We start from the raw sequence: 27,961 nt of genomic DNA, 5'->3' as shown, positions 1-27,961 counted from the left end.
GAGTGTCGCGAAACGTGCAACCGGAGAGTGGTTGAAAAACACAGCTTAACGAGATTATTCCTCTGCTCGCCGAGAATTTAGACACCGGAAGCTGAGGCGCGTTTCCACTTCCGTCTACTTGTTTTTACGTATCCTTGCGCCTTTCGACAGGCCTGGCTAAGCAGAAGGCACCTTTCGAGTCGCGAGAAATCCTTCGAAACGGGACGGAATAATTTACCCAGTTTCCTTGTCGCCACAACCGGAAGGTCCTTCTGTTTTATTTTGAGTGTAGGAAATGAAATCTCGTCTTACTAGCGGTAGCTTTCTCGCTTCGTTTCGTTGGGAATTATTTTTACCTGCGCGAAAGCTTTTCGACGTTTTTCGCAAAGTTAACAAATTATAAAAGTATGTAAATGTAATGTAAATAAAATTTTCTCCTAAATAAAATAACGTCTATAGTACTAATTTTGAAGACACAAACTACGATAAATGATTTTTGGAAAATTTTCTGGCTGGTAGAAATAACACATTTCTAATATTTTCTAATCGCTCTACAGTCTCCCTTTCTAAATTTGACGGTGTGCATTAAAGATGATCCGTTAATAACGGAAATTAGAGCAACTAAAGTGTCATTCATTCAATTGAAGTTCCAGACACGCTCTAATTGATCACGTCGAGATAATCGCCTTATCAAATTGGTTATCGGAATGACGGGTCGGTTAACTAAGGAGCGTGCTTCATAATAACGTATTCAGGATGTTGCTGCTAGTCAAACTCTATCCCCCTTATAGCATCTACTTACAGAATAGTTAAGTAACCTAATATTCCCATGCACAGAACCAGTAAAAGAAAATAGATCAATCTTAATAAATATTAAACTTGTGTGCCTCTATCGAACGAACCTTCAAGACCTTAGTGCCATCTTTACAATTAATAAAAAAGAATCTATTTCCAATCTATTCTCCTTGATATTATAAACACAAAGAGGATCTTTTCAATATACTTCCCGTGCATTTCCAATGATTCGGGAAATATCGGCAATTAAAGGAACTCCAATTTCCTGGGACGCTCGTGGAGCACGGAATCGTAGTTGCGCACGAACGAGACGCTCGTTGAAATCAATTGCTGTACGCGATAATCGTTGTCGATCGTTGGCAATTTCTCGTCCTGGCAATTCCTTTTTGCCGGCCGTTCGTACGCGCGATCGATTTCGCGTTAAGCCGCCGTTCGGCTACAGCCCCGTCGCATCGTTATGTTGCACATCGTCCCGCCCGTTTACGATGAGAGCGCATTTCACGTATGCAACTCCGGTGCAAGCCGTTTCGATTTCACGCACCAATATGGCGCCATAAAACGAACCGTCTATCTGCCCTGTGCCAAGATATCGATTCGTTCTTCCCCGATCATGAAATTAATTTCAATGGCAAAGTAATACTATTGAACATTCCTGAAGGAGAATCTCCTTAATTAACCCTTTCAGCATTACATATACTTTTCTTTCTTTTTAATTATACGACACTCTGTATATGAAATGTATATGCAATTTTATGATACATTAAAAAATAATTAAAAATAATGAGTTCTCTTGCAATGCAAAATTTATAAATTTTGGTTTAATTACGATCAACTGCTTGATGGTTTGTTAAGTGTTAAACAGCGTGCTATGACACGTGTAGAGTATACTGGGCAGAGTACCGTATTATTTATCGTATCCTCTATGGTGCACAGAGAATAGTGCACCGTACACAATGTATAGTAGATAAAGCGTAACGCGTAATGCATAATTCATAAAGCATGATGCAAGTTGCAGAGTACAAGTTGCAGAGTGCTAGGTGCAAGGTGCATCATACAGAATGCGTGTATGGTGCATGATGCAGCGCGTAGGGTGCAAGGTGCACGGTGAAATGCATCCTTCATGGTACCTTCTTGCAAAAAGATATAATCTTACCCCGGAATTCTGAATTATTTTGTTATTTTATTTAATTCTGTATAACTCGAAGCTACTGAACGATAAAAATTTTCAAAATCAAATTAAACCCATTAGAAGCGCGAAGAATGTAATTTTGCAATTTAACCGAGCAAAAACCCGTCCATTTCCGTCGAGTCTTAAGCGACACGGTGGTTGGCGGCAAGTCGCGCCTCATAATTTGCATAAATTATTACGCCGCATCGCTCGCTTATGCACAATTATTTGCGTGCGAATTAGAACGACGCGCGCCGGGCCATTCCCGGAAATTCCGGCATTACGTCGGCCAGTATATTGTTAAACTACTATACCGTTGCGGAGTTCTGTTGGATTTACTTCTGGCACGGTCATTAGTCGGCTGCATTCGCGACCCCCCCATGGGTTTTCTCGCGGTGCCATTAGTATGGAACTTAAAATTATGCGTCTGTTCCCGTGAAATACTCCTACAGCTAGAAAATTCGCAAATTTTCCGACACAATCGATGCGTCCCACTTCGAAACTAAACGATTAATTCGATCGGAAGACGACTACTCGTAAACAATTATATCCGAAGTGTTGGGTGAACAAGATTTCCTCTTTTTCTTGTCCAACAACTGCTTCGACATCGTTTTCACCGAGTACACGTGTTCCAAGTACGTGTTGTCACGTCGCAAACGTCGTTGGCCAAGTCTGACTTGAAAGGGGCGAAAGAACCGGAAGAAAAGGACGGTAAGCTTTAAATGTGGATATTTGAATTTCATGCATCGCAGATGGGACATCGGCACATCGTGTACACCCGAAAATAGCTCGTTGTTCGTACCACCTGTATACCATCGTTTCTTTTTTTCTACTTCGTTTTATTTGCTCTACGTGTGTACACCTGAATGAACTGGTGCAATGTGTTACCAGATTGTTTGTATGGAGAGCAATGAATACCTTTGGTTTACTATGCATGGAATTATTTTATTCAAGTGTGATTTTTATCATTTGCAGTGAAGAAAATTCTAAATTTTAGATTAGATACTTTGTAACTAGAGGGTTAAAATAAGCTTCTTCTAGATCAAAATGTTCGCTTAATTGGAGGATGAGGATCAGGGTATACTTTCAGAGAAGTGATATATTGTAACATAAGGGTGATGCGTTGTTTGAGACTAGTAGATGATACAATATTACAAAGGCATCTTAAATAACACACCACCTTTGTTCTTTTGGATCACAATGTATAATATGTCTTTGATGCCTGTCCCTCGATTAACCCTGTCTCTTTATGACACACAAGCTCCATCGAATTTTTTCTAAGACACTAATTCAGCAATTACATAAATTCTCAATAAAAATGAATTCAATCATAAAGGAATCAAGTGTCCTAAATAACTAAACTGCTCTCTTAGGTTTTCAGTTTTCAAATAGCACACTGCTACAGAAGACTACTCTAATGACCAACCCTAATTCATCAAGGGAATAGAACCATTTCCAATCTGTAACCATCCACAGTACGCGATCCTACTTCATCTTCACCTCTATCAATCTCAAAATATCACATTCATCCATCAACATCCTCGCGAACCACTTCAAATTCCTCTCTGGCCATTGAAATAATCCATCGCGTCTTTCCAGTACCGAGTAATTAGCAGTTTCACATTCGTGGGAGATCGATACTGTCTCGCTTATTTATTCGTAATCGTTTGGCCTCGTTAAGCTCCCCCGTCACCGATTGGAAACGTTGAAACCACCATGAAATCCTCGAAACTTTTACCCTTCGATGAATACGCATCGATTGGGGGGGGTGACAGTTTCCGATAAGTAGCAGCACAGGTGTCGGCTGTCGATGACATTTGTGATCAGGTTCGCGATACATGCGCCTTATCATCCCTGTCCACTCACAGGGGCGGGCGCATAGAATCGCGTGGTGCGGCGAGTAACATGCACGTTCTAATCTGGATTAGTTCGAGCTAGTCCGTCTTTGTGCGTGGAAACTGGGCCGAGGGTTGCTCTCGCTTCATCCCTCTACCATCTATGTGCCCACGCACACACGCCTACCCTAATTGCCTCATTTTCGCGTAATCCAGTCCATTCCAGTAGGTTACGGGCGGATGCTTCAAGGTACACGAGGCCATTCGACGGAGACAAGATTGCACAGATACGGATGGATTTCAAGATGACGTCGGATTATCTTCTAATCGTACGAACCCCTTAAAGGCTATCCAGGGTGAAATTTCACCCCATGGCAATTTTCTTTCGATAATAACCCTTTCGCTAGATTATATTTTTAATAATTAAACTTTGCTATCTTAAAGTGGAAATATTTTGGATCGTTTTAAATTGAGTTTCGTTCGTAATAGCGAAAGGGTTGAAGAAATATTACACGTTTTCTACAATTTTTTTAAACTAACCTGTTGTTTTTGCAACGCAGCCACATCCCCGCGAACAGGACCCAGACCAGTGAGCTCGGTATCTTTTCTAATCACCCATTCAATTAGCTCTCGCAAAGACAGCAACAGGGCGTTCCAGTGTTCCGTGTTGCTCTCCAACCGATTTCTGTAAACAAAAAAAAAAATAATCTATTAGTGCTAAATTAGAAATAATAAAATTTTGAAGAATCTCGAGAATATCACCCGTCGTCCATTAGACAATGATTAATTAGAAATGTAAACCACAGAGGACTTATATCAGCCGTGAAAATAGCAGGAAACTTGTATCTCAGGCCGTAAATACTGATAAGGGAATGGGTGAGCGTGTGTCGGAGCAAAGAAATATTTATTTTCCCGAGAAATTGAAAGAGAGCGAGGAAATGAAAGAGGTCGGTGATGAATGGAGTAAAGAGAAACATTCGTACGTACGAAAAGGGGAGAAGATACAGGGTTGAAGGTTGATGGAGGAAGAACCTTCAGAAAGGTGAAAAGAAAAAAAAAAAAGGAGGGTAGACAATAATAAATGAAACAATAGAAAATCTCTCGAAATCTCATTAAAAAGGAACCTGTAAATTAAAGGAGAAACACAATTGAAGATGTTTCGGTCGGCAGAGAACGGGGGTGTAAAATAAATCATAGAAAATAAGGAACATTCCAGCGGTGGATTTAACAAGGGAGAAGCGACCGAAGGAACTTATCAAATTGGAAAAGTTGTGAAAGAGAGGAAGAAGAGGACAAGAAAATGAACGTCGACGTAAATACGAATACAAGAGACGCGACTGTTGCGGTGGGCGAGGGTGGCGCAGGAAAATAGGCAACTGGAATGAATAAGAAGAGAAAGAAATAGAAAGGATTGAAAGGAGTGAAGATCGAGGCGTGAGAGATGGTTGGTAAGGAGGGCAGGAAGGATGGCGGACGGGATTTAGATTTATATTCCGCCATTGTTGTACCGTCGTCGACGGAGCAGTACCTCACACCCTTAACATCAAACTCCTGTCTTCTCATCCCCGTTCGCGTGCAACCCTCCTTTTCATCGTCGAAAGCCACGCTCCCGTCCTACGGTATCGCGAAGGAACAGCCCCGCGGCCGGATATATTGCAGTTATTGTAACGTCGATGAAAGTCCTGCGGAATTCCGCGAGCCAGCTGTATACTTCCGGCGATCCGCGCGTATATATGTACAAGTCGAATAGTTGCCTTCTTCTCCCAGGAGATAAGGAGACCAGGATATATCATTGTGCGAGTACTAAAAATCGTCGAAATGGATGCTTCGACATTTCTTTTTTTTTCTCTGGTAGGTAAATAAATTGGAACTTGCACCCCGAGGGTTTGAAAAAAAACGAATCAAATTTGTAGAGTATTATAATAGAGCAGTACATTAAATTGCAATAAGAAAATAGATTTATCTCTGGAAAATTAAAAAACTAATGGAGAAGAGGAGGTAGAGAACACAAGATATCAACTTGAAACTGATAAACGAACAAAATCATTTCAGATATCCAGGATACAAAGGATTTAAGCTGCTTTGAGCGGAGCTGAAACTTCGAAAGCTGACCGCTTAGAAGCACTGTATGCCGATGGTATCTAAACCTGTAGGTTCCTGGCTAATAAACGTAACTAACGTGTCTGCTTGATCCATGAAACTAGACATTGCTAACATGGATAAATCAAATATCAACCTGTTAGCCAGAACTTGCGTTCCGATGAATACCGAAACGTTAAACCAGCACCAAAATTCAATTCTATCTAATTTACAATAACAAGTTTCGTTTCATTATTATATATCACGCTGAGTTCCTTAATTTCAAGATTCTTTTTCCACCGCTTTAATCGATCGAACAAAGTTAGCGAAGGGTGCGGGAAATCAGGGGATCCGCAAAAACGAGGGTGTTGATTTTCTAGCGGAAAGATCCTTCCGGCGGAAACAAATAGCCTCGACCTGGATCGATAGCGACGATGTCGGCTGTTTAATCGATGCGGTCGTCGAACGATTAATTGCACCAAGTTCGGTGCAGCCTGATTACCAGAGGGCCGAGCAACGGACGTACCTTCGGGTTAATGGAACATCAACGTAATCCGTGTTTGCGTTCGTACGTTACAGCCACAAAAAAGAAAGAACAGTTTCCGTTCGTTTTGCGAATGCCACGAACAGAAGGAACTTTTAACACGAACGGTATTTCACGTTCGTGCGATCGCATTTCAATTGGATGTTCTCCACCGAACAACCGTGTCCCCGGAAACGTTGAATACACTCCTCTTACCACCGACCTACCGACCTAATGTAACATAAATCACTAAGAAATTCTCTGCGAAACCGGCTAGGGAACTTAGCTGAAATTCTTTTAGAAACTATTGTACGTGAGCGATAATTCAGTTTCCAATTGATCCCTGGGAAAGGTATCGACAATACAATAGTATAGACCTTTAAGGGGTCTGTTGAAAAATAGTTTCTATGACGTTCGGGTAGGATAAATGAATCGCTTTGCAGTTTTCAACAAGTTGTTCGTACCCTTTTCACAATCTTTTCTAATAAATCTTAAAGCGTTTTAAATAGGAACGAAGATTTCTAATGTTAGATTTCAAATTGACGTCCACTAATTTTAACGAAATTTTTGTTTTATTATTGTACACGTTGATATTTGTGTAAAAATAAATAAATAAATTATTTAACGATATTGATATTCAGTTTCAAATTGAAACACCATAAGTGCAATTTTATGTCGTCAAATGAAATCTAATTACGCACGTCAAAAGTTCGAAACGGGAGGAGGCGAGAGAATGAAGAAGCAGATTGAATCACGAAACGAAACTTTTGATTAGAGTGATGCCGGAAACGAGACCGGATTCGAAATAATTAAAACAGCGAAACGAATGCGTGGCAACGTAACGGACCGTGGCGGTATCGAATAAGCCGACTTTCCATCTGGCTCGTCGAATTTTTATTTTCGTATCGTTCCTTTTCGTTTTTCCAACCGTCCGAAAATGTCACGTTTAAGCTTCTACGCTGACGAATTTCTGTTTAAAAAAATATCCTTCTGTCATATTTTTTCAAATCAAACAACGTTCGCCCGCGTTATCATTTCATGGAAAGATAATTCATGAAAAATGGAACGACAATTGACGCAACGTCAAAGAAGCTTTGCAATTTTTCATACGCAGTCTATTTTTTCAGCACGGCTTTGATCGAACAGCGACATTTTAGAAACTGCGATGAGCTACGGGCATTTTTTTTTCTCTCTAACGCAGAAAATACCGATAAAGAAAAATATTGCATGGTTCAATATGGGTTATTTTTCTTATAAATGTAACAATCTACCGATGAATTGTCACAGCGGACGATTCTTATTGCGTTCAATGAAAATTTATAATCTTTGTTTCAAAGTAAATGAATGTTTTATTATTATCTGAAGGTTTATTGTCAGAGATGACCACCAAGATTTATTTTCCTTTTGCAAGAGAAATGAAAAGGTGTTTCACGAAAACAGTAGACTAATTTGTGATGATTCTAAACACCTATGGACGTTAATGACATTTCAGTATAATTTACAAGGCGGCTTAAGAATTAGCGTGGATTTTACCAGGAATAATCGCACAAAGGGTCTCTTTCACTGCCTCCTATCCGCTATATCGCTTCCAGTTTAAACCACGCTTTCAACGCGAGTTGAGCACTCAGATAACAGCGGTAATGAATTTAAAAAATAACAAAAAAAAAAAAAAGAATTGAATCTCGCAAAAAGACTGAAGCAGCTCGTAAACAGGATAGACTGACAGCAGCGAGCTTTAAAGAGGGCTTTGGATCGCGACGAAACATTTAAAAGAGACCATCGTGTTTCCGTTTTCCTTTGAGCAAATGCTCGTGTTATTTATTTAAAATGGAAACAACATTTCACTTCCCTTGTTAATGCAATTATAAATCTTCGCAATGACTATCTGTCAAGTTCTTTTTTCAAATTCTAATATAATTATTATCTCCTTGTCGATAATCTTCAAAATTATGAGAGATATTCCACTTAGCATTTCTGTAGATTAATTCTCAATTAACCTATTTCAGAATCTCAATTTTCGATCGAAGGATAATTTCATTTCTCGATATATTCTTAGATTTTTCATTCAATTTCCAATCAGTCTTTCTTTTCCATTATTCTCAACCCCCTCCCATAACTTCATTTTTTATATTTCACCATTCTATTTCTCGAATACTCCCAAAAGTGCTCTCAAACTTCATCTTCAACTAGGAACCGTATTTTCCTCGCGATTTTCAAATTTCCACCTCTCGTAATCCCGATTTTTCCAGCCCCGAAGAATCAGGCTCTCGGCGAACGTTTAACCAAACTCTTCTACATCGAAATCGCAGAGATCCGATTCGATTTTCATCGTGCGAATCGACTCGCGCGTCCCGTGCCGAGTTTTGCCAGCTCGATCCCTCCGAATCCATTGACAGAAGCGCGGTTCAGACGCGCCAGTAATCGACTCTTCTCGCGGAAAAGCGGAAGAAGCAGGGAGAGAGATCCGCTTGACAAAGCCTTTTGATCTATCACCTCGTCGCCGCTTCTTGCCCGCCGTTTTCCATCGAGACTACTCGTCCTCGTGGTTTCGTACTCGTTCTACCGGTTAACGCAATAAAGTCGGCAAATGGAATTGCCGCGAACGGGCGGACCGTTATAATTCAACTCCGGGGAACAATTTACCGACGCGATTCCAATCCGAACAAGGGGTCGGATCGCACGACAAAACCGATTCAAACTCGACCGATAAACAACAATAACCCGGCACACCGTTAACATTTGTGACCGAGCGATCCTACTTCCGTTTCCTCTTGGGATCTTCTATGAAACGGTTTAAACGCACGATGCAAGAAACGTTATCTCAGGACATGGAAGATGATGTTAAGTCGTGTAAGAAGAAATGGAAGAATTGATTATTGACATTAATTATTGACATTTGCAATTTTGGTAAGGATTAATAAAAATTTGTTAAGGATACCTTCTCTTTAACACCTTGCGAGTCTAGGTGGAACGTGGAGAATCGGTTACTCTGGACACCGTCACGTACCCTTAAGAGCAACCCTTCTTCAAAGGGCTCGCTCTTCTCATTCTTAGCCCGTGGTCCGACACGCTTAACATCTAATGAACCTCTTCTCTGGAAAATTATTTTCTATTTCTTTTCCTTTTTATTTGAAGTTACTCTGGTCTGTCGGTTTTCACCTCGTTTCTTACAAAGAACTAATTTAACTCTCCTTCTGATTAGCAAATTAAATATTACAAATGGTAATACCAATTTCTTCTCGAATTTTTCTAATTTTATAAATTCGTATATCGGTCAAAGTACTTTCTTTTGGCAACGGGTTCGAGAGCAAACAAAGCGCCGCTTTAACGGGTCGAGAGAGTGAAGTTTAAACGAAATTAACCATTCGCTACTTAGTCGGTTACTCTGGTTGTAATAATAGCCGGGCACGGAATCGGGAAGTTTTATGGTGTACGACGTTATATACGAGCGATAAACTTTCGTAAATTCCGAAATCCAGTCTCGCTTTATACGAGCCTCTAATTTAATAACTGGCCTCCTTTACGATTACAGCCGGGCAGCAAATTAAATGGATTAAGCAGTGCCGATAAATGGCATTTCGAAAGTGCTTAACGCCACCCCTTTGCGAGCCGAGGAACGCGAACGTGGGTAGCATCGATTATGTTAGTACAAAATTCTAATGGTGTAGTTATGACACGGATTTCCCACTGAGCAATGTTGAAATATTTGTCAACTCATAATTAGGCATTTTAATTAATATTTGTATGCTTTTTTTTCTATTTGAAATGAGACTAGATTCTACACTTATTATTCAAGTTCCTGGAAGTGTTTTTGTTTAAAAAATTGTGGATTACTATGTTGAAGCATAGGTTGCAGAGAAGGTTCTACTACCAACGAAGGGTTAAGTTATTTCAACCACGAAAAACAATACCATTGTTACCTCACATCAAACAGCGCCCGCTAGTTTCTCCGGTTGTGCATACACCACCGGACAAGCCAATGGAATTAGCACAGTCTACGTTTGGTCAGACTTTGTTCTAGGTTCGGTGTAATTCAATAAGCTTTCAGTTCATTCCGATCGTATCCAGAAACTCTGCACCAGCAATGAAAATCTAAATCTTCCTGCTAACAGCAGCAATTCTGTCGAAATAACGTGTAAATCCTGCACGAATTCAGCTACGAAATTAAATTAAAGAATTGGCTACGAAATTTAATCACCTCGTATTTAATTAACAATAGAGAGAAGGAAATTAAAGTTTAACACCATGAGACAAAATTTCAGCTTTCACGAAGACGATTCAAGATACGATAAGAGGATGACCAACAAAGAGAAAAAAAATCTTTCTTAAGCCTCTTTTCACCGAGCGTTTTGAATATTGAATTAAAATCGCAAGATCGTGACGACCCAGTGACCGACCGTTGCTCTGCCCCTGGTGGCGTGAACGGATCTTTTGTTCCAAGAGAAACTCATTTTCAGATCTCCCTTTGAAGCATCGAGACCTCACCTCCAGGCATGAAACCATTCTTTCATTTTTTATCAACGCCTCGTGCTCCCCTTTTGAAGCCGTGCTTCCTTAAGGGTTGAAGCATACGACGGACATACCATTTCCTTGGACATTTTCTATGTCGATACCAGATTCTTTCGTTCCATTTCTCGACTGAAGTGCGAGAAATATTATAGAATAATATATACAATTTGTAAAACTTCTATACTTCTATGTTTCTTGCTATTCAAGAACAACTTACGATAAATTTTGATTAATTAATTAGGCGAATTGGAGGTACTCAAAATAATATTTTCAAAGGAAATGTAATCGTTTGAAATGAATTTTATAACGAATGATAGACATCGATCTCCTCGACACACGAACGATCCCTGAAGATGGAACAAAAGATAGTAGGTGGAGCGTGAAGCCGGCCCAGATGACCCGGTGACACGGCTCGAAATTTCTAATTTCCGGTTGGATAGAAACGGCGACACCGTCTGAAAATTCCGATGCCCGGAACGTCGCCTCGCCAGGGGATGAAAGTCAACGAACGAACTCGTCAGAAACGAGACGAGGCGTTCCTTCGCACCCCCGCGAGGAAAACCAGAGGGCATCGTCGTCTGTTTTCCTTCGGGCTGAAATCTCTGATGTTCAAAGTAAAATCCGACGAATGAAGTTTCCGTGAGAACAAAAGAAGCCATCTGGGAGAGGACTATTCATAGGGGAGGAAACGGTGATTCGAGAGATGGCGTCTTTTGGGGTGTATCAGCACCGTTCGCCACCCGAAAGTATGATGAAAGATCGCCAGGATATAGAAATCCTGAATTGTTCTCTCATCCTTGGAGAGAAATACTTTGGAAATTCTTTGATACTCGAAGAAATCAGTGGACAGTGATGAAACTACAGTTTATTAAAATTGCCGAAAATTTCCACCATCAGAAATCATCAGAAAGAAAATTAATACTTAACTGAAGAAGGTCCCACGTGGTCGAAATTATAATCAAATTGACAAATATAATTTTGTATACCCATCGCCGATTTAACTATAATTTGAAATGAACGTCATTCGAGAAGAGGCCGACCAATTCATCGGCGGTCAGATTTGATTACAGATCGAATTAATCTATGCAGATTAAACGCTTACCCATCGGTGGAACTACGGAACGCTTTTCCCCGGAATGACTCGAGCCGGCAGTTCGATTAAACGCTTACCGCGATGAGTTACGTTTCTGTTTGCAATAACGAGTGCTTTAAATCGGAATTAATATACGAGATTTATTAAAGGGAACACCTAGTCGAACGTGCACGATAAATCGACGCGACAGCAGGTCCACAAAATCCCTCGTTTACTCGCCGTGTACACGCGCACCAGGATTTAGACTGGCTAAGTAAACTGTGGCTCCTACATAATTCTAAGAGAATGTAATGTCGCCGAGTGTAATCCCTGGAAATACGTGCATGTAACAAGATAGGCTGTGAAAATCCATTTACGTTTGAAGTATCTATTTAGATAATATATAATTAATTCACCATCTTCAGTTAACCCTTAATTACCATATCAGGATCATATTCAACTCTATTAAAATGAAATTTATACTTTTCCTATTCATACAAAAAATAAAAAAATAATAATTCCAAAATGTTACATATATATTAAAATTACAGAGGGTCAATGTTAACTCTGTCAATATAATTAATTCGCCATTTTCAATTAACCCTTAATTACCATAGCTGAGTCATATTCAATTTTATATAAAATTAAATTTATACTTTTTCTATTCATACAAAAAATTAAAAAAGATAATAAATCCAAAATGTTACACATATATTAAAATTACAGAGGGTCAATATTATCTCTGTCAATATACCTTTCTACCCCAAAAACAGTTAAGGGTTAACAGGTTGAAACGACCGCACCGTTTTACGAGCTCGTATAAATGTGTATTGATTCCAGGCCAGATAGACGTTGTACAAGAGAGTGTATTCCAGGTTCCAGCGATTCTCGAGGATACAGAATAGCTAAGTAAACCGGTCGGGTCGCATCTGGCTTGAACGAGACGTAAAGCCCCAAAATATAGACGTCGCGAACACGCGGATACGGTTAGGGAAGGCGCAAGGTGCATTTAGGCGGCCACGAAGCAACCATCCAACGTTGGAAAACCGACAGCTCTTCCGGAGATTAACGTTAAGCCACACCTTATCATACTTTAAGCTCGTGCCGGTATCGTGCATCCGATACACCGTTGGAAACACGTACCGCCGGAGCCACGTAATGAGTTACGACTGCTCGGAGACCGGAAGGAAGGAAGGAAGGAAGCTTCGGTTTGAGCGACAGCTTGATTTCACTGCATTGGTATTGCTGGTTACAGTCCGGCTTGCGATATAATACAAAACAAGGAGAAAATTCTACCGCGACTGAGAGAGGACAATTCCTTAATCACAAACGAAACGTTTCATTTCGCTAAAAGGATGGACGTCGCAAGAATTAATTTTAAAATTAGAATTTTTATAATCAGGGGATACCCTTCAGGAAAATTTTAATAATATAGAAAATAATATAATATGTCGCGTGTTTAGAGTATCGAAAAATTTTAGTCAATTATCTCCGGAGTGGAAATTCTAGAAGGAGAAACCATCGAACGGTCGCAACGAATTTTCTGCTAGAACGATGGTCATCCTCGTGCCCTGTATCCAACCACGTTTCTGTGTCTTCCAGCACCGTGTCACGTAAAAATAACTTCGATTTCCTCGGCCCGTTGAAAAGAGAGAAACATATACACCGTTTCGGTGGCGGAAAAGCGGTGTACGTGACAGATTTCCGTGTGTTCGCGAAACGACGGGAAAAGAACGACTATGTACAGAACCGACTGATAAGGGCCCACGGTGATTCATCACGATCCGCGATTATCTACCTGTCACTTCCGGTTCGGCTGGTGTGCAACGAATCAACTATCTCCACCCTCTGCCATCGTCGGTACAATTTTTTTTTCTTTTTTCCGACATTCATTCACTGTTTCATTTTTCTGTTATTTTACTTTAATAAAATTTACGTTACAGGGAGTTCAAAAAATTAGAAAATCAAATGGTTTCCTGGGGTGACGTTTAAATATTTAATAAGATAATAGAGAATTGCATTGAAATATTTTAATATCACCATTTCATGTTCGCGAACAATGGCTGCGATTCAAGCCGAGGAAATTCAAAGAAAGATAATAAATGGTGGAATAGTTGGGATACAATGAAATCGCAACAACTAGCGTTATAACTGCTTGCATCGAAGACGATGCAACAATGAAACGACGTAAGAAATGGAATTCTGCAGCCGACAGATGCAGAGACGCGAATGAAAAATTGCATCGTGAAGAACGTACTTGCATGAAGAAATATAGCTTCTCTGGTTGAAGCTCTGCTTTGCCGGTGAATAGATTTCAGGGTTAGAACCGTGTAACAGGATGAAACTGAATCTTCCGAAAAGTGGATAGCTTAAAATCGTGAAATTGAAAGGGAAAGAAATTGGCATTTTTCGAGTCGATGACGCCTACGCTTTGCAAATATTCAAACATTTATAAACAGCAGGGCGGAAACGAATCTTCGAACGATCGCTTCCGGAAAAGTCGCGACGCTTTCACGCGAAAACAATTTCCACGACGAGCCGGGGAGGAGATGACGTTAAAGGAAACGCAGCCGGGGCGGAACGAGCTTTGAAGTCTTTTGCTAGAGAAGTACGTCGTAAACGCGACCCTCTACCAACCTACAACGCGTGTGTTTTATAGTTTCGATGATTCCTACGCTTCGACGTGCAACGCTTCGCGCCCAACTTTGCGACACGTGAACGCGCGAGTGCGCTAATCGTGTCGCGAGTAATGGCACCGTCTACTCGCTGACGAGTGCCGCGGCATCTTTAATTATTCCTCCCGATTCATGCTCCCGACCAACAACCGTGCTTACCGCCTTTGCAACCCGTGCGTCGCCGTCTTCACGGAAGAAATCATCCTCTTCGCCCGACGAACACTTCGACTTTCAGCCTCCTCTTGTTTCTCGTGATCATCTCTTTTTATTTTCTGATACGTCTGCCATACGTTATGGAACCGCTTACGATAATGAGATACGTATAAAAATATGAAAGCATTGAATTTTCATGAAAATAATAAATGAAATTTGTGAAAAATAGAAAATGGTACGTAATGAAATTTTCAGCAGCTTCAACAATGTGACAAGCTGGTGGCATTAAAATTCATATACTAATTTCAGAAGATAGCAAGAGGAAAATTTAATTAAGAAGATAAAACGATCATAATTATAACGTGTCAACTACCCCTAAAAAAAAGATCTATATTCAACACTTTCTTCTTATTTTTTTTTTTATATTCTCCCAAAATCACTACTATCTACTTCTGCAAGTAGATAACAATGAGAAGCACAGGTGTAACAACTAATGAACCGAATTCAGCGGAGTAGCACGATACAAAATTTTCTCCCTTGAATCATCCCCGACCCCATTTTCCAATTCGCTCGTACAAATTCTCGTAGAGTTCACCGACGTTTATTTTTTTTTTTTTCACTCCGTTTCGAATAGCTTGTGCAGTAGGTTTGGGAGAGAGAAAAAAAAAAAGCGGCGGCCGGATGTTGAACAAGTCCGAAAGGTCGGCGTATCCGACTACCGGATGCAGCTACTGCCCTTTTCGCGTGCGTGCCACGGTAACTAATTGCTCCAGCTATTGATTTTACCTGCTACCGGTATCCTGTTTGCAGCGAAAATCCGTCGCAATGAAAGTCGTTGTGCCGATTTTTATCTCGGTCATGGTTCCCTCTGCTCTCGTTATAAATCTCTGTCCACGCTAGCGAAGAATAAAGTTTCTGTGATTTTTATTGTACCGTTCGCGCGACGTTGAACTTTATACATTCGACAGCGAACCGTTGATAGCCGGCTACGATATATTTTAACGATGATAGAGAACCTCTATGTTTTCACCCCTAGATCATATTAAAGAAAAATGCAGTGCTGTGAAAAATGTTATTTAATGTTTGATAAATTTGAATTTCATTTTTCGAAACTTGCCAGTCAAAGGGATGAAGAAGCTAATTTAAATGTAACAAAAGATTAATTATTTGAATGATCGAAAATGATTGTTTCATAGAAAATTTATAGAAAAATGATGTAAAGGTTGTGAATTTATAAATTATTATGGGATTAAGTTGTATCTTTTATTACCTTTGATATTTATTCATTATCTGGCCGACACTGATCGAAACAAAATAACATAGTTAGCTGACGAGTTGGTGTTTACGACTCGAGAAAGAGAGGAAGTACCAAAGCAAGCAACCAATTCTTTGTTTGTTCGTAACAATGTACTTTGTTCGAAACTCTAGAAACAAGCGAGTTTCGCTATAAGAGAGGAAAAGGATTGTGTAATTCGTACGGCAAACAACAGCGGCAGACAGCTGTTGCACCGGCAAAAAGGTTACGACATCTGCGAACGAAAGCTGTTGCCTGAATGCCCAGGAAATTAAACCGAATTATTCTTTAAATGGAAATCAGGCTATCGTTGTTTACCGATAAATCTTTACTTCGACGTGAAAGTTAATATATTTTCGAGAATTCTCCGATAGTTTCAGAGAGCAATCTAGTTAAAAGTTTTTACAGAAAGAATTCGAACTGTTAACAACTTCTGCAACTTCAGAATAGACAGACAACATTTTACATATAAATATTTCTGAAGTTTTTATATCCTTTGCATACTATAAAAAGTCGAAGAGTTAAAAAAATAAGAAGAATACGGTTCCTAGACCATTAACTTAATTTATTCTAATCTTGTATTTTATATTATTTCTTTTCCTAAATTTTACACTCTTTCGTTTGAAAATTATACATTTAACTTCCCTTTGAAGAGCAGCTCAATTCATCCCCCAGAAATCAATACGATCCTCGCTTAATTAGAAAACTGTTAATAAGAGATAACGAGAGGGGCAAAACCGATACGTATTTTCTATTAGGTGATCAAACCCATCGTGACATCCCATTAAAAAGGTAATCCTCGGAGTTAAACAAAAGTGAAAAGGGTAGCATCCGGTTAAAATACATGCCAACCGAGCTTCTGTCCAATGAAATAACGGAATCGACCTGAAAATCGGTGCCAAAAACGATCACTGCTCGAATTATCGGGATCAGCGTTTCCGATAGTATTTGTGGCCCAATCTAGCCCGGAAGATCGTCAGAATTGGCCAACGAAAAAGTAAAGAAGATGGTCTCTGATAAATATGGCCGTCATTTGAAGAGATGGAAGCACTCGTGGTGGGCAAAAAAAGAGTTGAAATGACGAGAATAAAAGGAAAAGGGAACGCTTCCGTTCGGTTACTCCGTGTCCCCCTACTCTCTTCCGGTAATCAAGCTCCACGAGCTTGAGACAGCGCTTGGACTAATTAATGGAGACTGATTGCTCGGCTCTATCCGGGTTAACCCGTTGCTGACTCCGCTTTATCGGTGCTACTTAAATTTTCGAGTCCTTCCACGAACCACAGAACGATTCCAACCCTTTCAACGAACACTTTGAAATCCGGGGATTGAAATTAATGCCCCGGGAGAGAGATGTCCCGTTATCGGGATCACGCTGAGACTTTTATACCAGCGTGCTCGTTTAGGAAATAAAAAGTACGCGTTCGTGGAAAACTGTAATTTTTGTCCTAAAATTTTTGTAGCTACGAAACGTTGGATTTACGAACACTGTAACAGTCAGCATCAGATACTCTGTGATTTTGTAAATTAAACAAATTTTCTCAATTTCCACAAAAATGGAAAATTCTTGGCGTCCTTCAATTATAATTTGAAAATAAAACAACGAAACTACACTGATCATTATTTCACCGAACAAAATCGTATTCTGCAATTGAAGCAAACTTCCTTTTCTCCGAGTGAACTTTGTGTAATCCTTTCAAGTTGCCGGATTAAAGAGAACAGTCTAGTTTTATTTACGAGACAAATTCTTGGAAGATGGTATCTTTTACTTCGGTTTGCGAAACATTATTAAAACCCCGTGCTCTCCTTGTGTCGTCTATTTCTCCAGAGTACACGGTCCGGAGGATCTCAATAGGAAATTTCAAAGAGCTTTCTAATAAAATACAAATGTCTGTAAACTCGGAAAACATTATGATGAAGCAACAGTTCTCCGAAATAGACGTTCCTGTTATCTCTGTCCAAACAGAGGCGGGATCTTCATTAAAGCTCGCGGATGAGATTGAAACGCGAAACCGGGATGGAAATAACTCGCGATGAAAACGTATGATCTCTCTGGTGGTACATCGGGATTTACTTTCGACCGGTCACCGTCGAACCGCTTAAACTTCCGTCGAAAATTTCCACCGTAGTTTCACATAGAATTCGCGCGGTTGTTCAGACAGAGAAGTTTCCTTTCAAGTTGCACCGGATGAATCCGATTATGCACGCCCTGTGGAAACGCCGGCGAAACTTGCTCGAGAAAGGATTCCCTTTCGAAAACATAAGTCACGCGATATAAAGTGTATACATAGTGTTTCATAATACATTCGCGTGTTACGGTACGTGAAATTAACGACGAAAGTTCGTGAATACATCTATCATCATTGTCATCTTAACAAATTTTGAAAATTTCTTTTCATTAAATTGAATTTATATTCGTGCCAGTTACAAAATACAATTTTTCTTCGACTTTCGGCTAATAAATATTTCGTTACCAGTCGACACATACAAATGGGAGAAAGGGAAAATTGATTGCATTAAGCGAGAACAATATATGAACATAGAATTCTGAATTTCCTGAACGTTTCCCCGTCGCGTTTCAGTTCACCGTAGTAATTTTTCATCGACGGATTTCAAGGAACTCTGAGCCTTCTTTTTCCATCTTTCGGGAATTGAAAGATGAATGGAGTTCTTCAACGCAGAACGCTGGAAAAAAGCAGCGCGGTAATTTTTCACCAGAGTATTTCACAAACTACCGAACGTTCTCTTTTTCTGGATATAGCGAGAGAAGAACGGGTAATACACAAAGAAACAGAAGAATATGTTATTTTTTCACGAACTGGAATACTATGGTAATAAAAACATGTCGGGTTAATTTAAAAAAGATGGGTAATGTTGATATTTTTGAAAAGTGCATTTAAACCATCGGACAATGCAACTTTGTATGAAATATATTCTCGTAATTAGTAAAAAAGAATTGTGGATAAATTTCAAGAGAACGTATATATACGTCTTTTGTAAATAATTATTCGTCTTCGGGGAACGTATATATACGTCGTTGGTAGCAAGAGGAATTAATGGTTCAACGACCGAATCCACGCGATCTAAGGGTAGATTTTCGATGCACTAATATCAAAGCAACCCCCTAGTTTGTCAGTCAAAGTTTCATGGGAAATCCCAGGTGGGTTGATCGCGAAATGTCTACAGGAAGATCGTGTAAACCACCATAATGTACTCAAAGATTTCGTCTCGCCCTCTTTCGTGGCGACAATTTCTGCTTAGGAAGGGTATTACCACGACGCATAACTGCTATGTTATCAAAGGAGAATGGCACGTTGAGAATTTCCAGCTTCATAGTTAACCTACTGCGTGTGCACACCCCCTGACCCTCCACCCAGCTTGGAAATCTTTGGAATTGTTCGCGCGTCAAAAGCCATTGTTACGACAATGTTGTCCCCCAGGATAATTTTAGGTTTTGTTGTTTTATGGATTTACGAATATCCATTTTCTAATTTTTTCTTAGCTGAAGTATTTACTGGTTGGGTTTCAATAATGGAATTTCAACCCCTTGATTTAGTATCCTTTTTAGAAATTATATTCGATTTTTTCAGAATTAGTTACTTAGTGACTGAATGTTAGAAAAATAAAAAGATTCAAATATGCTATGTAAATTTTTAATTTTGTAATATATGTAATTCCTTATTAGAGTTGAGTGTTAATTATTTTTGCAATTGAATTTTTTTATTGGCATTTAACACCAAGTCGATCCCAATTTAAACTTACAAATAAAAGAATGGAAAAGTTTCATCGATGTTAAAGTTTTGTTTTTACATTAACTTAAATCATTTTAATTCTCTGTTTTACACCGCGGGAATAAAATCGGCCACGTGTTTCATTTCGAATTCCATCCGCGTTAAAAGTCACTGTAACATAGCGACACGTTTTCCCATTTTTCCCCTGATTTTTGTAAATCGACCGACCATCCTTGCGCCACTCCAGTTGACACCAGTTTAATGCATTTTTCAAATATGCTAGGGCTTCATAAATCGATCCGAACGCGTGGAATAGAATTCGAAATGAAGTTTTCGGAAATTCACGAGCTTCCAATGGAAAAAAAAAAATGAGAAAATAAAGCGCGGTTGTATTCTTTGTGAAGTGAAGTTCGCTTTTGCTCACTTTTCGATTCATAGCATTTTTATAACAGAGGTGCATTAAAACCTTTCATGACAAGATTTTAATCACTAATTTCTCTGCCTTCTGCATTCTACTAATAAGAAAATAAAAAATCTGAAATCTAACGATAAATGATGTTCTTATATTTTACAGAATTTTATTCTGTATGAAGAAAAATTCATAAAAAAAAAAAGACTGAAAATAGAGAATTCACACAGCCGATACAACACATGAATCTCCATAGCTGCAGGCGATCGCTAAAGCTCGGTAATATTTCAAAATCAAAGTCGTTCGCGGTTATTTCCTTCTGTTTCCTTTCCTACCACATTTCATCCCTCTCCTCCTCTCATTTCCAACATCAGATTCTACCCGTACCACCCTTCCTTCCCCTTTTCTTTTCTTTTCATCTCCACACCTTATTTTCTAGCCACCTACTTTCTTTTCCCTTTAACGCTCTCTCCCTCATTTTTTCCTCGTTTCCCCAAGATTATATTTCTCCGAAATCCCGTTTCCAATTTTTATCCCGTTTTCATCCCTCTATTCTCACCCCTGCCCCCGCCGTTTCAACTTATCTCGCGTAATTCATTCTTCTGAATTCTCGGCAGCCACTTTTCGCTGGCGCGCACGCAAAATGAAATGTCTGCCTCGAAACGGCGCACCTGTTACCGCTTACAGGAGCTGAAAAACTTCAACGCTCCACCTGTCGTCGTTCTCACCGCGATCACTAATTGGGTTTTCGAAAAAAAAAAAAAAAAAAGAAAATAGAAAAACAGAGAGGATAGAGAAATGCACCGTTACCGAAGAAAAACGGAGGGAAAAGGGTAGAGATGGGCGAGAACCCGAGAATGTCGGGTCTGGACGGTTTAAGGATTCTTCTTGGAAATAAATTGGATTCTTGAAAGTATCTTACGACAAAGAAATGTTGGGATTTCTGTGATTTCGAAATAGTTTGCAGAATACTTAAAATTTCATGAATTTCTAAATTTTTATGCTGTGAGATAATCTCGGAAGACCGAACGTATTTGACCTACTTAGATCATTAGATATTAGAAACTTAGGCTTTATACACACCCTTAGAGATGAGGGTAGAAGTTTCACTTACCTTATTGCCATACTCTTCGCTTTCAAGTGATGCCATCTCTGGTTCATTTCATCCAGTCGTCGTTGTAGCATAACAGCATCATCCTGGCTGGCAAGGGAGCTTAACAACTTCCGCCCTGTACCATTCAGGGATGCATAAACGTCCCGGTGTGTTTCGATCTCCGACTGAAGATCCTGCAACAAAAATAATAACATATGTTAATTTGAGATTCGAAAAAAAAAATTATTACAACATTATTAAAATTACGTTACAAAGTTTGATGTATTAAATTAATGGTATCTGAATTATCGATAAAAGCAAAACACTAATTGCATCGCGGTCGTTCATAAAGTTAAAACTTTCGGTCAGGCATGAAAATTAATGTGTATGGATAATACGAAATTTCAAGCATTAATAAGTAAATATTGTTCCGGTATTACAAAATCTGCATTTAACTGATCATTTTCATCAAACCTTAATATTCAAATTAATATACCGTCAATGTTATGTTATGGTAAATCATTTGAAATTTCTACGCGATGCTTGGATAAAACACATTAAAAATATTTCGCTACCAGTGGACGACGTTATTGCGCGGAGAAACATTGTTGTCCCACGGCGCCATACGGCAGGGGTGGAATTTCAAGAATTCCGGCAATATTTTCAGCGAATTTTCTCAACGAAAATATTCGCTCAACGCGGAGAAGACATTCGCAATATTCTGTCATCGCGATGACGTGAATTGCGGCGAACGTTTGGGCAGAAGTGATTTATGCACGCTTCCGGTGTACATCGGCGCCTGCCGAGTCCGGTGTTGACGTGCGCCGTCGGACGTCCAATGAAAATAAATTGACCAGGATGCAAGTGAATTAAGAAATATTCGTAGCCGCCTTCGTGTATCATGCTGTTACCTTGCTCGTTTCCCATTTCACCACGGTTTTCCTCTAGTTCAACTACCGAAAATTCAATTCCCACGGATCAACATAAACTGGTATTACATCTCCTCAATAAATCGTTTATACACGCCGGTTTCATAGGATATGATGAATTTAAATCCCCAGCCATTTATGGTGGCAGGGAAATGCATATCTGACAGGTAGATAGCTTTACACTATCCATTTCGAGACATCACAAGTCTGACAAGATTTCATGACATAAAAGTATCATGAAATAGGGTTTCAGTTATATTAATTTAAAGTTCAAAGTTTACTGAAAATAACCACATACGCATTCTATTATTATAATTCATATAAATTTGTTAATTGCTAATTATAACAAACAACGACTGATTTTGAAAGGACAGAAAATTTGGTGTAAATTGATGATATAAAAGTTCTATTAAATAATAACTATATCATATCAATTTAAAGCACAAGGTCTATTAAAAATGACCATATAATCACTTCATTAAAATTATGAATACAAAATGATTGATTAATTACAGGAAACAATAACCGATTTCCAAACGTATAAAGGTTGACAAGATTTGATAACATAAAACAATTGTAAAATAGTACTTGCATTATCTCAATCCGAAGCTAGAAGCTTGTGTTTTTATCCCCAAAACAACCACTGCACGTGCAATTCGGCTATAGAGTTTCTCTGCCGCGGAAACAGATAGTAATTCAACAGCTTTTCTTGCCCCGACGCGGATGTTAACTTCTATAATTCACGGAAGCACGGATTGAAAGTCGTTCCAGAATTGAATACACCAGATTCACCTGTGTACTTCATATTTCTCGTTGCACCGGCCACCACCCTTAATCCGATGGCGACTGCCACTTTCTCATCGGTTACGACTGTTTTATACTTGCTCGATTTTTGACACACACGATAGAACGATTTTGAGAGACCACGAAATATTTTTGTTGTACTGTGTCGACGATCCTCACAGTTCGAGGCCTGTATAGACAATGATCGTTGCAACACGCGACCTAAGAGATTAGAGGATTAGAGCGAGGATGTAAACAGTTCGCTCGCCTTGTTGTTGTGGATGGATTATAGAGACTTGATTGATGAATCACGAAATGTCGACTACAACTTCGATGAAATTTTGAAAGGAAATAATATTTCAATGGAGATGAAGATTTGTTACTTGGAAGAAGAGATTTTTCTTTTTTAATTTAAAGAAATCTGAATTGTAATAATAGTTTTAAAAATTACTAAGACAATGATATGTATCGTATGATTATTCTTTTATGAAGATTAAATAATTTGTAAAATATGAAGGTAAATAAAGATTTTTTAAGATAAAAGTGACAGTGTAACTTATTAAAAATATCCTCGCTTTTCGTGGATTAACCTGTATAAGCGTAGTAAATACAGAGGGCAAATATTGTGACGCGTGTTGTGCAACGATGCAAAACACCTGCCTCAAAAGCTTCAGTACATCCATCAAAACGCTTTCCGTCGGAATTCTCGTTGAAAAGCCGAATCGGTGGCGTTTAATTGGAACAGTATAGCGCGACAATTTAAAAAGCAAATCTCTGCGGTTCTAGAAAGGTTGTACAGTCTCTTTTTCAACGTAGATATCCCGACAAGTTAAAAAAACATTGAGATATCAAAAAATACTTTTCAACAAATTTTCAGATCTAAGCAATAAATTATTGAATACTGATCGATGCACGGTCTTAACGGCCTGCTTTCAATGCAGATTAAATTTTCCGGATAATGGGTAACCGTGAAGTGATGCAGGTGAGCCAAAGTAACGGGGAAAGAAGCGTTCAGAGGAAATTCGATGTAAAAAGAGCAAAAAGTGAAGCGTTTTTATCTAGTCCCCGATGCTCGTGCTTCTTATCGCGGTGACCGTGGCGCAATTAGGCAAATTGCACGTTATCGATGCTGCGTCCCGAATCGGCTACTCGTTGCCTTTTTCCCTCCTTTTATACCACTTTCTTTTTTCATTTCATTTTAGAGAAAAATTGGGAAGCATCGTTGCTGGGAATTGCTAAATCTCGACGGACGATTTTATTCGCGGTGCACGTACAGGGTGTATGAAACAAAAATAAGCTTTCGCGAAAAATAAAGATATTTTCAAATTGTTTAGTCTTATTAGCTTCGTTTCGTTACAAAATTAATAATGACTTTTTACTGGAAAATTTTAAATAAAATTATAATCAACTTACACTTCTGTTTCTCATTATTGCTTCACTGTATTTCTTAAAGAAAAAGAACAAACTTTAATATACGCAATTCTGCTACGATTGATATTTAACGAAATTACGCACGCGATGGTCCTTCACAAACTGCGGAGTTAGAACTGTCACCCCCTAGATGGGGTGGTCCCCATCACGTGAGACTTTTGTTCCCATAGTAACGCAGAATTCGCGTGTCTCCTTTAGAATTCAAATGAAATAATTGCTTGCGTGTGATTAATTGATAAAGCAAATGGTTTTAAATTAAAATATTAGAGCCCGTATCGATTCAATCAGACGATTTGATCGCTTCAATTTTACTGTTATTTTTATTCCAAATTATCGGTTCGGTATCGTCGATTCATAACACATTCGATTATTCCCGACGGTTTCTCGCAAACAGGGTCAATTAAATCAATTCCGCGGGCGTTCGTGCAGTGTTCCGATTCAAATCGAAGTTCAGCTTTGCCCGGAGGCATAATGCGCGTTTTCGTGCCGCTCTGCTCGCTAAGGACGTAATATTACGTCTTCTAGGCGTAGACCGCTTTATTACCCAGCGTTCCAGCTCCTAATAATATTCCGTACACATGGTATACGCAATTGCCAAAGGAAAATCCAGTTACCAGCGTCTCGCGAATTATATTCCCTCATTTATCATCGCGTACACGTAACGAGTTTCGTTATTCCCAAATGAAACGGATACATAACTTCGTTAGTTAATTAAATTATTGATGGATTAATATCGCACTTGGGAAACTTTTGCAGATACAACAATAGCATTCTTAATTACAAATTCAACTTTGTATTGGTTTCGAATGTTTAAGGGTTGATGGTAAGAAAACATATACAAAAGTGGCATTAAAACGTGTTTGTAAGCAAGAAAATAACAATAATATGTAAATATGCATAACGTTATCTGTAATTCTCTTGAATTTATAATATTTATTCAATTAAAATAATTTTCATCAGAACAAAGTTTTTAATTATTCTTTAACTCGAAAACCACACTGCTAAATGAATTCCAAGTCACGTACGCATAATTTTCCAGATACCCGAGTGAAAATTTTACAAATATTTCAAACTTTAAGTTAATATACGAAGAGCTATGGAAATCAAGTTAAAAATTAATGAAAAATCTTCCTATAAATATAAAGAAATGGCACGAGTGTCAAGAATTATTGTATCTTCTTTAATTCAATTCGGTCGTCCATTCCTGAGATGAATTTCATTTGAAATAATAACAATTTTAAGAAAGGATCTCTTCTCTTTAGAAAGGATCAACATAATTCAAAGGGTTCCGTCTTTCAGAAGAGCTCGCTTGTTCCGCGTGACGCGTTTAATCGACGATGTCAAGCTTAATCAATGTCTGACACTTACGCGATCGTAGACGACGCGCATACCATCGAGAATTTCTAATTACCGATTACCCTTTGGTATACGAAGATTTCGCGACGATTCTACTCGTTGCCGACATCCGCTGGATTCCCTCCTGCGGGAACAAAGCCAGCGAATTTACGTGATCTATGGAAAATACGTGCCAAAAGGGATTCACTTGGAACGGAGAGGTTCTTAACACTTTGTCAAGAACAGTCTTGAAGCTTCTGAAAAATTGCTGTTGCATTTACATTGGCGTCAAGGAGCACTTCTTCCTTCTGTAATTTTCTATTCTACCCGCATTTGCATTAAAGATTTCTCAAGCTATTCTTAACACCGAAACGACTGTATAAATAATTTTTCCAGATCAGAAAGAAGGAAATTTGAAATTTTTAAGAGCTTGGTTACACAGTTTATGGAAAAAAGAGAAATTATAGAAATTAGATTAGATTCTAATTGATCTTAAACGTTACTTGATTGTCTAATTATCTTTATTCCCCATAATTACCCTGATAAATGAAACGAAGTATCAGCTACAGGTTTACCTGTTCGAAGAGATGAAGCTCCGCCAGCAGCATGTACGAAATATAGATGTATCTTGCATCGTCCGGTCTGTTTCTAGCACCCCGAGGGGGGTTCCCCTGAAGGGTGGCACGCCCCCCGGGCCAAGTGCCCCCTTTGCGTACACTTTCACGATAATCCACCGTAATTACGTACACGGAAGTTCCCTCATCACCCCACCGTTCGAGCCTCGATTCAATCTTTCGTCCAGCTTTCTTAAATTTTACCTTTTCACCCTCGACGCTTCGACGCTCGACAAACACGCGTATAAATATCCTCCACTGTCTTCGCTCATTTTTCTTTCCACGTTTTCTCGCATCACCACAGCACACATTTCTGTCCTTCGTGATAGTCGTTTACGGTCTCAGCCGCAACCGGCCTTCGATTAACCGTGTTTTTAACGCGATCACCGCACCAGCTGCATGCAAACTTCCGCGAATTATCGATCACCATTAACGAGCTTGTACACGAAACGGTTGTTTGTACGGTTGACACGTGCTGGGATTTCGTACCGACACGGATGCGAGCGGAAAAATGCTGGGACACGTGTCGCGATTAACCGGCAAACAGCATTTTAAACACTGCCGCTAATGAGGCCACTACCGAAACGGAATGTCTGAATGACCCCGAGGTAATTCTTCTCTGTAACCGACACGTGCAACCAGATTTCCTGACGAAATATACAGACGAAAAATCAGTTCGACCATCTCAGCTACGCGTCCGTTTCATTCTAATCCCAACGATGTTACAGGAGGTTACACGAAAGTGAAGTCGAGATAATACGAAACGTCCCGACTCTGTAAATTTACACGTTTAATGAAAGCTGGGTTCGCATTCAACGAATTTCCACGCGATTGTCACTTCTCTGGTGAAATTTCGCGGTAATGAAGCTTGTAATTTTATGGAGATTTGTGTTCGTGATTACAGTCTTTTATTTCACGTTCTCCGGTAAAATTAAATAAAACGAATAATTAATTTAGGAAAATGAATTGTACGAATGAAACTTTAGAGTGGAGAATGGAAAAAGTTGTAAAATTTCTGTTTGAAAATTAATACTATTATGAATGGAAAGGTTAAAAAAAATATTTCGATAATAGTGACGTTCGATTCCATCGGACGATAAACGATCGGTTTGTACAAGTTTTATCGATAGCACCGCGACGTCAAATGCACGTCGATTTCATTGTTAGAGAAGATCCAATTCTTCCAAGAAAAATTACCCCCTTATCCTCGAAAGGATTGAACGAGCCAGCAACTTGAAATTCCATTTGTTCTGTCAGAGAAAGGTTTACCTCTGGAGGCATCAACAAATACTATCCGAACCAATTCTCCTTAAAAAAAAAAAAACCAGCTAACAAATAATGTCCATTAGGTTGAATTCTTAATAAAAAGCAGTAACGAAAAACGATTAGTTTCGTACAAATTCCATCGAATACATCATGTCAGAACCACGTCGGGGATCCTATTGTTACCGTGTGCTCCGGCTACCTTCAAGAAAATTTATCCCCTTTATCCTCAAAGGGGTTGGACAAACGGCAGTCAGAAGGGTGGTCGTCCTCTATCTTGTTACGAAATCAATG

General features: G+C 39.2%; 1 protein-coding gene across 3 annotated transcripts in view; it reads right to left on the bottom strand.

The window, feature by feature from the left end:
- Positions 1–27,961, bottom strand: part of LOC117600812 (dystrophin, isoforms A/C/F/G/H) — a 346,950-nt gene that overhangs the window by 53,624 nt on the left and 265,365 nt on the right. For all 3 annotated transcript variants that reach the window (XM_034316725.2, XM_034316729.2, XM_076692879.1), the window contains 2 exons: positions 21,334–21,506; positions 4,318–4,462 (listed from right to left, as the gene is read on the bottom strand). In XM_034316725.2, the coding sequence (XP_034172616.2) occupies positions 4,318–4,462; positions 21,334–21,506 (318 nt within the window). The remainder of the gene's footprint in view (positions 1–4,317; positions 4,463–21,333; positions 21,507–27,961) is intronic.

The sequence above is a fragment of the Osmia lignaria genome, chromosome 16 (assembly GCF_051020975.1).
Source record: "Osmia lignaria lignaria isolate PbOS001 chromosome 16, iyOsmLign1, whole genome shotgun sequence".
In the NCBI taxonomy this organism is placed as follows: Eukaryota; Metazoa; Arthropoda; class Insecta; order Hymenoptera; family Megachilidae; genus Osmia; species Osmia lignaria.
This window is presented reverse-complemented; position numbering and strand designations above follow the sequence as displayed.